A 14,392-nucleotide genomic window follows, 5' to 3' on the forward strand; every position below is an offset into this window, starting at 1 on the left:
CACATCCAAGGATACTGAGGGAGGTGAAGGTGGAGATTGCAGCATTGGTGTTTCAGTCTTCCTTAGACTTGGGGTTGGCATCAAACACTTGGAGAATTACACTTTGTTCAAATACAAGTGTAAAGATAAACCTGGCAACTACAGGACAGTAAAAAGTCTGACAACACTAGGTTTTAGTCCAACCGATTTATTTGATAGTAAACTCACAAGCTTTCGAGGGGACTCCCTCTTCGTCAGGTGAATGGAGAGTTCTGGCCTCGGACAGAGCATATAAAGCACAGACAGTTTAGAGATTACTGATTAGAATGCGAATCTTTACACCTAACCTGCTGTTCAAGTCCTAAAGTGGCCGACAATGTCTGTGGAAGGAGCACTGATCACAGGTTAAAGAGATGCGTATTGTCTCCAGACAGCACAGTGAGTGAGGTTTTGCAAACCCAGGCAAGCCACGGGGGTTACAGATAGTGCAACATGAACCCTTAGGTGTAAATATTCACATTCTAATCAGTAATCTCTAAACTGTCTGTGCTTTATACGCTCTGTCTGAGGCCAGAACTCTCCATTCACCTGACGAAGAGGGAGTCCCCTCGAAAGCTTGTGAGTTTACTATCAAATAAATCGGTTGGACTAAAACCTGGTGTTGTCAGACTTTTTACTGTGTTTACCCCAGTCCAACGCCGGCACATCCACATCATAACTACAGGACAGTCAGTTTAGCCTCAGTAGCGGGAAGGATTTGCAAATGATAACTTGGGACAAAATTAACCAGTCACTCGGACAAATATGGATTAGTTAAGGAAAGCAAGCATGGAATTGTTAAGGAACAGCTGGATTTAACTACTTTTTAGGAGTTTTCTGAAGCAGCAACAGAGAGAGTTGATGAGGATAGTGTGGTTGGTGTACGTGGACTTCCAGAAGGCATTTGATAAAGTGTCTCACGACAGGCTTGACGGCAAAGTTGAGGCCCACAAAATAAAAGGGACAGAGACAGCAGAATTATGGAAGGAGTAAAGATGAACAGATGTTTTTCTGACTGGAGGGTGGTATACATGGGGAATCCTAGGGGTCGATGCGAGGACACCTGCTTCTTGATGCCTTCACTGGCTTCATGTCATTGATCCACAGCACTGCTCTGAAACATTGGCTGCAGATCTCTAGATTTGTGACACTGAATCTGTTTTTATTCATGATCTTGGCTTGGGTGCACAGGACACCATTCCAAAATCTGTATATCACACAAAACCTGGAAATATTGTGAAATGATAAACTTCAGGACAAATCCAGGTTGGTGAAATGGGCAGACAAGTGGCAGAAATTTAATGCAGACAAGTGTGAAGTGATTCAATTTGGTAGGAGAATAAAGAGATGCATTATAAAGCAAAGGGTACATTCTAACAGTGGGTGCAGGAGCAGAGAAAGCTGGTGGTATTTATATACAAATCATTGAAAGTGGCAGAACCAGCTGAGAGAGCGGTTAACGAATTATACTGGATCCTGTAGAGTTGATGTGTAGAGCAACTCTCAAAGATTCATTATCACAGACCTGACTTGCAGAGCCAGTATCTCAGATCCAGTGTCACACAGCCAGATTCACAAATCCGGTTTCACAATTCTAGTGTAACACAGCCATGCAGCCACAAAGGGCCAGCTACCTACCATACAGGTAGATTACAGTTACAGATTTCAGAGGCACCTTCACAGAGCCAGTATCACAGAGCTAATGTCATACAGTCAGTCTCACAGTGCCATTGCCATTGAGCCAGTGTAAGGCCGCCAGTGTCATAGTTCCATTTGCCCAGGGCCAGTGCAGCAGTGCTATAACAAGAGTGCCAGCCACCCAGAGCCAGTGTCACACAGGTAGATTCACATTGCCAGTATCACACAGCCAGTGGCACATAGAGCCAGTGGCACACAGAACCAGTATAGCATGACTAGTGCCACACGGAGCCAGTGCCACACGGAGCCAGTGCCACACGGAGCCAATGTCACACGGAGCCAGTGTCACACGGAGTCAGTGCAACGTGCAGCCAGTGTCACACTAAGCCAGTGTCACACAGAGCCAGTGCCACGTGGAGCCAGTGTCACACTGAGTCAGTGTCACACGGACCCAGTGTCACACGGACCCAGTGTCACACGGACCCAGTGTCACACAGAGCCAGCGTCACACAGAGCCAATGTCACACTGAGTCAGTGTCACACGGAGCCAGTGTCACACGGAGCCAGTGCCACGTGGAGCCAGTGTCACACTGACCCAGTGCCACATGGAGCCAGTGTCACACAGAGCCAATGTCACACAGAGTCAGTGTCACACTGAGCCAGTGTCACACGGAGCCAGTGCCACATGGAGGCAGTGTCACACGGAGCCAGTGCCACATGGAGGCAGTGTCACACGGAGCCAGTGCCGCACGGAGCCAGTGCCACACACAGCCAGTACAACACAGCCAGTGTCATGGAGCCTTCAAATAAGTGAGGAGCTGTTTTTTTTGCGAGCTCCAGTGATACGTTTGACCCTGAGGAGGAGAGAGGGTTAAATTGCTTACTACACGTCATTTTCAACTGTTTATAATATTCTTCTGTGTCTACATATTTTCTCTGTGCACATTACTCATCAGAATAAAAAAAGGAACTTTGAAAACAACGACCAACATTCGTATGACAGCAGGCGAGGACCAAAGGTATATTTGCATGTAAGACTGCACGAGCCAGCAATGGTAAACTAACGGAGTAGCTCAGCCACAGTCACACAGTAACCAATGAGACTGTTCTGGTAGCACGCTGTTAGTTTCAAACAGATTATTTTGGTTTGTCAATGAGAATGGTTAAAGAACATGAGTCGCCCCTACCTAACCAAATCTTGTTATAAGGACACATGCATGTTGAATAAAGACTAACTTGCAAGTTTCTTAAAGTACATTTTAGAAATCGAAGCCATGACCGTTTTCCTCTGACTTCACCCTGTTTAAGACTTTTTTTTGAAAGACCGACCAACTCTCTTTCAGGTTGAGATGCATTTCCCCCTCTCTATTCTACTCTATAAGATGCACGCACCCTTTTTTTGGTCTTGTTCTATCTTAGTTTGCATGCCCAGTACAGAGACCTCTGTAGCTCACATTGGCTCCACCCGGGCCCAGTTACCTGATCGCCTTTAAGCTGATCTATGCTGGAGATCAAAGGCGTCGTTGATGGAAAGAGGCCGAAAAGGATGGGTTTTGGACAAATCGTGTAGTAATTCTGAATCCCTGCACCAACTACAGGCTGAGAAGGTCCTACAGTTTGAACCAGGCACCACAAACATGACATCAATGCTGCTTGAAGCCAAGGAGTTGGAGGCCAGAGTCATCATCCTGTCAGCCAAGTAAGTGACAAACTGTCGAAGAATATCAACACCAGTTCCTGTCCTGTGTGTCTGTCTCCTCCTAGTTCCACCCTGAGCATTGTGGCCCACTCTCTACTCTGACACTCAGCAGACATCCAACTCCATCCCTCTAGTATCCATGCCCTCTGGTCTGTACACTCCCTCTCCAATTCTTGGGTCTGTAAACTCCCCCAGGTCTGTACAAACCCCCTCCATTCCCCTGGTCTGTACACTCCCCGGTCTGTACACTAATCTAGTCTTGTACACTCACTTAGTCTGTACACTTCCCTAGTTTGTATAATCCCCCAATCTGTACACTCCCCCAGGTCTGTACACTTCCCCTCCATTTCCCGATCTGTACATTCCTCAGTCTGTATACTCAGCCAAGTCTGTAACTCCCCCAGGTATGTACACTCCCCCTCCGCTCCCCAATCTGGATACTCCCTGGTCTGTACATTTCCCTAGTCTGTACACTTCCCTGGTCTGTATAATCCCTTGGTCTGTATATTCTCCCGGTCTGAATACCCCCTCATTCTGCACACTCCCCTCTATATTCCCCTTGTCTATACAGGTCCCCGGTCTGTACACTCCCCTAGTCTGTACACTCCCCTGGTCTGTACAGTCCCCTAGTCTGTATACTCCCCTAGTCTGTATACTCTCCCAGTCTGTATACTTTCCCGGTCTGAATACCCCTCATTCTGTATACTTCCCCCCTCCATTCCCCCTGTCTGTATATCTTCCCATGCTTCTGTCTGTTCCTGCTCCTTTTGTTAGGCTTTGTCTCCACCAGCTAAACTTCCACTGTATATATCTGTACCCAGCTCCATTTCCCCAGAGTCTTTGTATATCCAAGATGGTGGGGGCTAGGGGTACACCCCGCTCACAATCTGACAGCCCTACTTCCATTTTACACTCTAACGAGCACTGATTGGCATTAGGCGGAATTTCCACAGCTTGCCAATGTGGAAGCCTCCTCTTGGAGAGCTGCCCACCAATCAGATTGGCCAGCAGCTCTCCACCAACTCCATAAACAGCGCTGCAGTGGCTGGAAGAGGCACTACAAGGAGCTACCAGAACCAATGTCCCAGGAATGGGAAACTCAGGTAAGTGTCAGGGAGTCAAAGTGAGGAAGTTAGGGAAGGCCTAAGGTATTGCAAAGGGGTTGACTGTACCCAGTTTCACCCCGCAGAGTCGGACTGTACCCAGTTTCACCCCGCAGAGTCGGACTGTACCCAGTTTCACCCCGCAGAGTTGGACTGTACCCAGTTTCACCCCGCCGAGTTGGACTGTACCCAGATTCACCCCGCAGAGTCGGACTGTACCCAGTTTCACCCCGCCGAGTCGGACTGTACCCAGTTTCACCCCGCAGAGTCGGACTGTACCCAGTTTCACCCCGCAGAGTCGGACTGTACCCAGTTTCACCCCGCAGAGTCGGACTGTACCCAGTTTCACCCCGCAGAGTCGGACTGTACCCAGTTTCACCCCGCAGAGTCGGACTGTACCCAGTTTCACCCCGCAGAGTCGGACTGTACCCAGACTCACCCCGCAGAGTCGGACTGTACCCAGACTCACCCCGCAGAGTCGGACTGTACCCAGACTCACCCCGCAGAGTCGGACTGTACCCAGACTCACCCCGCAGAGTCGGACTGTACCCAGACTCACCCCGCAGAGTCGAACTGTACCCAGATTCACCCTGCAGAGTCGGTCTGTACCCAGATTCACTCTCCAGAGTCTGACTGTACCCAATGTGACTTCCCAAAACTATTTCCACAGCAAAATCTGTCTGGACTCAGTGTAATTTCCTGTGAAACACATTGTATCTTGCTGCATTCCTTCTGTGCCTCCATCTCAATTCACTCTGATTCTGTTTATACAGAACATCATTGCACCGATGCCCTTAGTATACACCTTCATTCCCAAAGTCTTTCTGTAACTCATTCAATTCCCATCAATGTGACTCCAGTTGTAATCCTGGAATCTAACAGCATTCAGCAACAATTCCCAGAATCCGTCTCTTCCAAGGTTCCTTTCTGTAAGTAGTTCCATTACACTGTGACTGGCTGTAACTGGTTCCATTACACTGTGACTGGCTGTAACTGGTTCCATTACACTGTGACTGGCTGTAACTTGTTCCATTACACTGTGACTGGTGTAACCAGCTCCATTAACACTGAGACAGGCAGCAAACATCTCCGGTACACTGCTTCTGGCTATAAGAAGTTCCATTAACATTGCGACTGGTGTAACTTGTTCCATTGAAACTGTGACTGGCTGTAAGTAGTTTCTTAGATACTGTGACGGGCTGTAACCCGCTCCATTGACACTGTGACTGGATGCAACGGCTCCATTAACATTGTGACTTGCTGTAACCAGCTCCAGTAAGACTGTGACTGGCTGTAATCAGTTCCATTAACACTGAGACTGGCTATAACCACTCCAGTAACACTGTGACTGACTATAACCAGCTCCATTGACACTGTGACTGGCTGTAACCCACTCCATCAGTACTAAGAACACTGAGACTGGCTGTAACCAGCTCCAATAACACTGATTGGCTGTAACCCGCTTCATTAACACTGTGACTGGCTGTAACCAGCTCCATTAACACTGTGACTGGCTGTAACCAGTTCCATTAACACTGAGACTGCCTGTAACCAGTCTACTAACACTGTGACTGGTTGTAACCAGCTCCATTAACACTGAGACTGGATGCAACCAGCTCCATTAACACTGAGACTGGCTGTAACCAGCTCCAATGACACTTTGATTGGCTGTAACAAGCCTCATTAACACTGCCACTGTCTGTAACCAGCTCCATTAACACTGTGACTGGCTGTAACCAGTTCCATTAACACTGTGACTGGCCGTAACCAGCTCCATTAACACTGTGACTGGCTGTAACCAGTTCCATTAACACTGTGACTGGCCGTAACCAGCTCCATTGATACTGTGACTGACTGTAATCAGTTCCACTAACACTGTGACTGGCCGTAATCAGTTCCATTAACACTGTGACTGGCCGTAACCAGCTCCACTGACACTGTGACTGGCCATAACCAGCCCCATTTACACTGTGACTGCCTGTAACCAGCTCCATTGACACTGTGACTCGCTGTAACCAGTTCTATTAACCCTGTGACTGGAGATAACCAGCTCCATTAACACTGTGACTGACTGTAACCAGCTCCATTGACACTGTGACTGACTGTAACCAGCTCCATTAACACTGTGACTGGCTGTAACCTGCTCCATCAACACTGAGAATACTGAGACTGGCTGTAACCAGCTCCAATAACACTGTGATTGGCTGTAACCAGCTCCATTAACACTGTGATTGGCTGTAACCAGCTCCATTAACACTGTGACTGGCAGTAAACAGCTCAATTAATACTGTAACTGGAGATAACCAGCTCCATTAACACTGTGACTGACTGTAACCAGCTCCAATAACACTGATTGGCTGTAACCAGCTCCATTAATACTGTGATTGGCAGTAACCAACTCGATTAACACTGTGACTGGCTGTACACAGCTCCATTACACTGAGACTGGCCGTAACCAGCTCCATTGACACTATGACTGACTGTAATCAGTTCCACTAACACTGTGACTGGCTGTAATCAGTTCCACTAACACTGTGACTGGCTGTAACCAGCCCCATTGACACTGTGACTGGCCGTAACCAGCTCCATTAACACTGTGACTGGCTGTAACCAGCTCCATTAACACTGTGATTGGCTGTAACCAGCTCCATTAACACTGTGATTGGCTGTAACCAGCTCCATTAACACTGTGACTGGCAGTAAACAGCTCAATTAATACTGTAACTGGAGATAACCAGCTCCATTAACACTGTGACTGACTGTAACCAGCTCCAATAACACTGTGATTGGCTGTAACCAGCTCCATTAACACTGTGATTGGCAGTAACCAACTCGATTAACACTGTGACTGGCTGTACACAGCTCCATTACACTGAGACTGGCCGTAACCAGCTCCATTGACACTATGACTGACTGTAATCAGTTCCACTAACACTGTGACTGGCTGTAATCAGTTCCACTAACACTGTGACTGGCTGTAACCAGCCCCATTGACACTGTGACTGGCCGTAACCAGCTCCATTAACACTGTGACTGGAGATAATCAGCTCCATTAACACTGTGACTGACTGTAACCAGCTCCATTAACACAGTGACTGGTTGTAACCCGCTCCATCAACACTGAGAACACTGAGACTGGCTGTAACCAGCTCCAATAACACTGTGATTGGCTGTAACCTGCTTCATTAACATTGCCACTGCCTGTAACCAGCTCCATTAACACTGTGACTGGCAGTAAACCTCTCAATTAACACTGTGACTGGCTGTACACACCTCCATTACACTGAGACTGGCTGTAATCAGTTCCATTAACACTGCAACCGGGGGTAACCAGCTCCATTAACACTGTGACTAGCAGTAACCAGCTCCATTAAAACTGTGACTGGCTGTAACCAGCTCCATTGAAACGGTGACTGGTTGTAACTAGCTTCCATTAATACTGTGACTGGGGGTAATGAGCTCCGTTAACCCTGAGTTCTAGAGAGGTTGAGGAAAGGATTGCGGAGACAATCCTGGATAGGAGTGAAAGTAATAGGGTAATTGTTATGGGGGACTTTAACTTTACTAATATTGATTGGAATAGCTATAGCTCTAGCTCATTAGAGGGGTCAGTTTTTGCACAAAGCGTGCAGGAAGGTTTTTTGACTCAGTATGTAGATAGACCAACTAGAGGTGAGGCTATATTGGATTTGGTGCTGGGAAATGAGCCAGACCAGGTGTTAGACTTGGAAGTTGGTGTGCATTTTGGTGATAGTGACCACAATTCGGTTACGTTCACCTTAGTGATGGAAAGGGATAGACTGGAACCTCGGGACAGTAGTTTTACCTGGGGGAAGGGTAATTATGAGGCTGTTAGGAGAGAATTAGGAAGCATAGGTTGGACTAGGAGACTACAGGGGCTGGGAACGTCCGAAATGTGGAGTTTTTTCAAGGAGCAGCTACTGCGAGTCCTTGGTATGTATGTCCCTGTCAGGCAAGGAGGTAATGGTCGAGCAAGGGAACCGTGGTGCACTAAAAAAGTTGTTTCGCTGGTTCAAAGGAAAAAGGAGGCTTATGTCAGGATGAGACTTGAGGGCTCAGGTAGTGCACTAGAAAGCTTTAGATTGGCTAGGAGGGAGTTAAAGAGTGAGTTAAGAAGAGCTACAAGAGGACACGAGAAGACTTTGGCTGATAGGATTAAGGAGAATCCTAAGGCGTTCTATAGATATGTTAAGAACAGAAGATTGGTTAGGGCAAGATTAGGGCCAGTAAGAGACTGCAGTGGGAAGTTATGTGTGGAACCGGAAGAGATTGGAGAGGCATTGAACCAATATTTTTCTTCGGTATTCACGCAGGGAGACATAAATGTAGCTGTGGAGAACACTGGGTTACAGGGTTGTAAACTGGATAGTATTGCAGTTGATAAGGAGGATGTGCTAGATATTCTTGAGCGTTTGAAAATAGATAAGTCCCCTGGGCCGGACGGGATTTACCCTAGGATTCTCTGGGAGGCAAGAGAGGCGATTGCAGAGCCTCTGGCTCTGATCTTCAGGTCGTCGTTGGTCACAGGTATAATGCCAGAGGATTGGAGGATAGCGAATGTTGTCCCATTGTTTAAGAAGGGAAACAGAGACTTCCCCGGGAATTATAGACCGGTGAGTCTTACTTCTGTTGTGGGCAAAGTTTTAGAAAAAATTATTAGGGATAGGATTTATAGTTATTTAGAGAGTAATGTATTGATTGGAGATAGTCAGCACGGTTTTGTGAAGGGTAGGTCGTGCCTTACTAACCTTATTGAGTTTTTTGAGAAAGTGACCAAAGAGGTGGATGGGGGTAAGGCAGTTGACGTGGTATATATGGACTTTAGTAAGGCGTTTGATAAGGTTCACCATGGAAGGCTTCTGCAGAAAATGCAGATGTATGGGATTGGGGGTGATTTAGTTAATTGGATCAGGAATTGGCTAGTAGATAGGAGACAGAGGGTGGTGGCTGATGGAAAGTATTCGTCATGGAGTTCGGTTACGAGTGGTGTGCCTCAGGGATCTGTTTTGGGGCCACTGCTGTTTGTAATTTTTATAAATGATCTGGATGAGAGTATAGTTGGGTGGATCAGTAAATTTGCTGATGACACCAAAGTCGGAGGAGTGGTAGATAGTGAAGAGGGGTGTCATAGTTTACAGAGAGACTTGGACAAGTTGCAGAGCTGGGCCGAGAGGTGTCGGATGGAGTTTAATGCGGATAAGTGTGAGGTAATTCACTTTGGCAGGAATAACAGATGTGTAGAGTATAGGGCTAGCGGTAGGACTCTGAATAGTGTTGATGAACAGAGGGATCTAGGTGTATGTGTACATAGATCCCTGAAAGTTGGGAATCAAGTAGATAAGGTAGTTAAGAAGGCATACGGTGTCTTGGCGTTTATTGGTAGGGGGAACTGAATTTAGGAGCCGCAATGTCATGTTGCAACTGTACAAAACTCTGGTGCGTCCGCACTTGGAGTATTGTGTGCAGTTCTGGTCCCCACATTATAGGAAGGATGTGGAGGCATTGGAGAGGGTGCAGAGGAGGTTTACCAGGATGTTGCCTGGTATGGAGGGAAGGTCCTATGAGGAGAGACTGAGGGATTTGGGGTTGTTTTCGTTAGAAAGAAGGCGGCTAAGAGGGGACCTTATTGAAACATATAAGATGATTAGAGGTTTAGATAGGGTGGACAGTGGTAGCCTTTTTCCTCGGATGGAGAAAGCTAGCACAAGGGGGCATAGCTTTAAATTAAGGGGTGGTAGATATAGGACGGATGTTAGAGGTAGGTTCTTTACCCAGAGAGTGGTGAGGGATTGGAATGCCCTGCCTGCTGCAGTTGTAGATGCGCCTAGTTTGGGGGCGTTTAAAAGATCCGTGGATAGGTTTATGGATGGAAAGGGATTGGTTTAGGTTAGAGGGTCATTGTTTTTTTAACTGGTCGGCACAACATCGTGGGCCGAAGGGCCTGTTCTGCGCTGTAATGTTCTATGTTTAACACTGTGACTGGCTGCACACAGCTCCATTCACACTGTGACTGCTTGTAACCAGCTCCATTCACACTGTGACTGCTTGTAACCAGCTCCATTCACACTGTGACTGCTTGTAACCAGCTCCATTCACACTGTGACTGCTTGTAACCAGCTCCATTCACACTGTGACTGCTTGTAACCAGCTCCATTCACACTGTGACTGCTTGTAACCAGCTCCATTCACACTGTGACTGCTTGTAACCAGCTCCATTCACACTGTGACTGCTTGTAACCAGCTCCATTCACACTGTGACTGCTTGTAACCAGCTCCACTGACACTGTGACTGGCTGTAATCTGTTCCATTAACACTGAGACTGGATGTAACCAGCTCCATTAACACTGTGACTGGCTGTAACCCGCTCCATTAACACTGCTACTGCCTGTAGCCAGCTCCATTAACACTGTGACTATATGTAACCAGCTCCATTACACTGACTGACTGTAACCAGCTCCACTGACACTGTGACTGGCTGTAATCTGTTCCATTAACACTGAGACTGGATGTAACCAGCTCCATTAACACTGTGACTGGCTGTAACCCGCTCCATTAACACTGCTACTGCCTGTAACCAGCTCCATTAACACTGTGACTATATGTAACCAGCTCCATTACACTGACTGGCTGTAACCAGCTCTGTTACACTGTAACTGGCTGTAAGCAGTTCCATTAACACTGTGACTGGCCGTAACCAGGTCCAATAACACTGTGGTTGGTTGTAACCTGCTTCATTAACACTGCCACTGCCTGTAGTCAGTTCCATTAACAATGTGACTGGCCGTAACCTGCTCCATTGACACTGAAAACACTGAGACTGGCTGTAACCAGCTCCAATAACACTGTAATTGGCTGTAACACGCTTCATTAACACTCCCACTGCCTGTAACCAGTTCCATTAACACTGTGACTGGCTGTAACCAGCTCCATTGATACTGGTGCTGGGGCCTCAGCTATTTACCATTTATATCGATGATCTGGAGGAGGGAACCGAATGTATGGTGTCGAAATTTGCTGACGACACCAAGATAGGTGGAACGGCAAATTGTGCGGAGGGTGTGGAAAGTCTGCAGAGGGATCTAGATAGGCTGGGCGAATGGGCCAGGAACTGGCAAATGGAATTTAATGTTGGCAAGTGTGAAGTTGTCCACTTTGGTAGGAATAATGGTAGGAAGGACTACTACTTACATGGCGAAAAACTGCAGCAGGCGACGGTGCAGAGGGACCTCGGGGTCCTTGTGCATGAGTTGCAAAAACCCAGCTTGCAGGTGCAGCAGGTGGTCAGGAAGGCAAATGGGATGCTGGCCTTCATAGCGAGGGGGATTGAATATAAAAGTAGGGAGGTATTGCTGCAACTGTACAGGGCACTGGTGAGGCCGCAGCTGGAGTACTGTGTGCAGTTTTGGTCACCGCACTTACGTAAGGATATCTTGGCCTTGGAGGGAGTGCAGAGGAGGTTTACTAGGCTGATACCGGAGTTGAGGGGATTGAGCTATGAGGAGAGGCTGAATAAACTAGGCTTGTACTCGTTAGAGTTTAGAAGAATGAGGGGAGATCTCATTGAGACATATAAGATGATGAATGGGATAGGTAGGATAGAGGTGGAGAGGCTCTTCCCGCTCAGAAAGGACAGTAGGACTAGAGGGCACAGCCTCAAGATAAGGGGGGGGGGGGCAGTTTAGAACGGAGTTGAGGAGGAACTTCTTCACTCAAAGGGTGGTGATCTCTTGAATTCTCAGCCCGTTGAAGTGGTGGAGGCTGCCTCGCTAAATATATTTAAGACGCGGGTAGATAGGTTTTTGATAGGCAAGGGGATTAAGGGTTATAGGGAGAGGGCAGGAAAGTGGAACTGAGCCACGTCAGATCAGCCATGATCTTATTGAATGGCGGGGCAGGCTCGAAGGGCTGGATGGCCTACTCCTCCTATTTCTTATGTTCTCATGTTCTTATGTGGCTGGCTGTAATCAGTTCCACAACACTGTGACTGGCTGTAACCAGCTCCATTGACACTGAGAACACTGAGACTGACTGTAAACAGCTCCAGTAACACTGTGAATGGCTGTAACCCACTTCATTAACACTGCCACTGCCTGTAACCAGCTCCATTAACACTGTGACAGGCTGTAACCAGCTCTGTTACACTGTGATTGGCTGTAACCAGTTCCATTAAAACTGTGACTGGAGATAACCAGCTCCATTAACACTGTGATTGACTGTAACCAGCTCCATTGACACTGTGACTGGCTGTAACCTGCTCCATCAACACTGAGAACACTGAGACTGGATCTAATTAGCTCCAATAACACTGTGATTGGCTGTAACCTGCTCCATTAACACTACCACTGCCTATAACCAGCTCCATTAACACTGAGTCTGGCTGTAACCAGCTCTGTTACACTGAGACTGGCTGGAACCAGTTCCTTTAACAGTGTGACTGACTGTAACCAGCTCCATTAACATTGTGACTGGCTGTAACTAGCTTCATTAAAACTGTGACTGGCTGTAAGCAGTTCCATTAATACTGTGATTGGCTGTAACCTGCTTATTTAACACTACAACTGCTCCATTAACAATGTGACTATCTGTACACAGCTCCATTGACACTGACTGGCTGTAACCCGCTCCATCAACACTGAGAACACTGAGACTGGCTCTAATTAGCTCCAATAACACTGTGATTAGCTGTAACCTGCTTCATTAATACTGCCACTGCCTGTAACCAGCTCCGTTACACTGCAACGGGCCGTAACCAGCTCCATTAACCCTGTGACTGGAGATAACCTAGTCCATTAACACTGTGACTGACTGTAACCAGATCCATTAACACTGTGACTGGCTGTAACTAGCTTCATTAAAACAGTGACTGGCTGTAACCAGTTCCATTAACAATGTGACTGGCTGTAACCTGCTCATTTAACACTGCAACTGGGGGTAACCAGCTCCATTGACAGTGTGACTGGCTGTTCACAGCTCCATTGACACTAAGACTGTGACAGCAGTAATCAGTTCCATTAAAACTGTGACTGGCTGTAACCTGCCCCACTGACACTGTGACAGGCTGTAACCTGCTCCATTAACACTGTGACTGCGGGTAATGAGCTCTGTTAACACTGTGACTGGCTGCACACAGCTCCATTACACTGACTGCCTGTAACCAGCTCCATTCACACTGTGACTGCCTGTAACCAGCTCCATTCACACTGTGACAGCCATAATCAGTTCCATTAACTCTGTGACAGGCTGTAACCTGCTCCACTGACACTGTGACAGGCTGTAACCTGCTCCACTGACACTGCGACAGGCTGTAACCTGCTCCACTGACACTGTGACAGGCTGTAACCTGCTCCACTGACACTGTCATTGGCAATAACAAGCTCCACTGGCACTGATACTGGCTGTAACCCACTCCAATAAAACTTTGACTGGTTGTAACATGCTCCATTGACACTGAGGCTAGCTGCAACCCACTCTATTTAACACTGAGTGGCTGCAACCAGCTCCTTTGCCACTGTGACTGGATCTCACCAGCTCTACTGACACTGTGGCCAGCTGTACACAGCCCCATTAACACTGTTACTGGCTGTAACTGGCTCCATTAACCCTATGATTGGCTGTAACAAGCTCTATTGATACTGTGACTGCCTGTAACCCGCTCCATTAACCCTGAGACTGGCTGTAACACTCTCCATTAACACTATGACTGTGTGTAACCCGCTCCATTAACACTGAGACTGGCCGTAACCCGCTACATTAACACTGAGACTGGCTGTAACACTCTCCATTAACACTATGACTGTGTGTAACCCGCTCCATTAACACTGAGACTGGCCGTAACCCGCTACATTAACACTGAGACTGGCTGTAACGCTCTCCATTAACACTATGACTGTGTGTAACCCGCTCCATCAACAC

General features: G+C 47.4%; 1 protein-coding gene across 5 annotated transcripts in view; it reads left to right on the forward strand.

The window, feature by feature from the left end:
- Positions 1 to 14,392, forward strand: part of grin1a (glutamate receptor, ionotropic, N-methyl D-aspartate 1a) — a 201,296-nt gene that overhangs the window by 54,061 nt on the left and 132,843 nt on the right. For 3 of the 5 annotated variants that reach the window (XM_080212517.1, XM_080212514.1, XM_080212515.1), the window contains exons 4-5: positions 2,613 to 2,675; positions 3,255 to 3,355. In XM_080212517.1, coding sequence (XP_080068643.1) covers positions 2,613 to 2,675; positions 3,255 to 3,355 — 164 coding nt within the window. The remainder of the gene's footprint in view (positions 1 to 2,612; positions 2,676 to 3,254; positions 3,356 to 14,392) is intronic. The other 2 variants (XM_080212518.1, XM_080212516.1) reach the window with 1 other exon arrangement.

Source organism: Carcharhinus amblyrhynchos, chromosome 25 (assembly GCF_965287045.1).
Source record: "Carcharhinus amblyrhynchos chromosome 25, sCarAmb.v2.hapA, whole genome shotgun sequence".
In the NCBI taxonomy this organism is placed as follows: domain Eukaryota; kingdom Metazoa; phylum Chordata; class Chondrichthyes; order Carcharhiniformes; family Carcharhinidae; genus Carcharhinus; species Carcharhinus amblyrhynchos.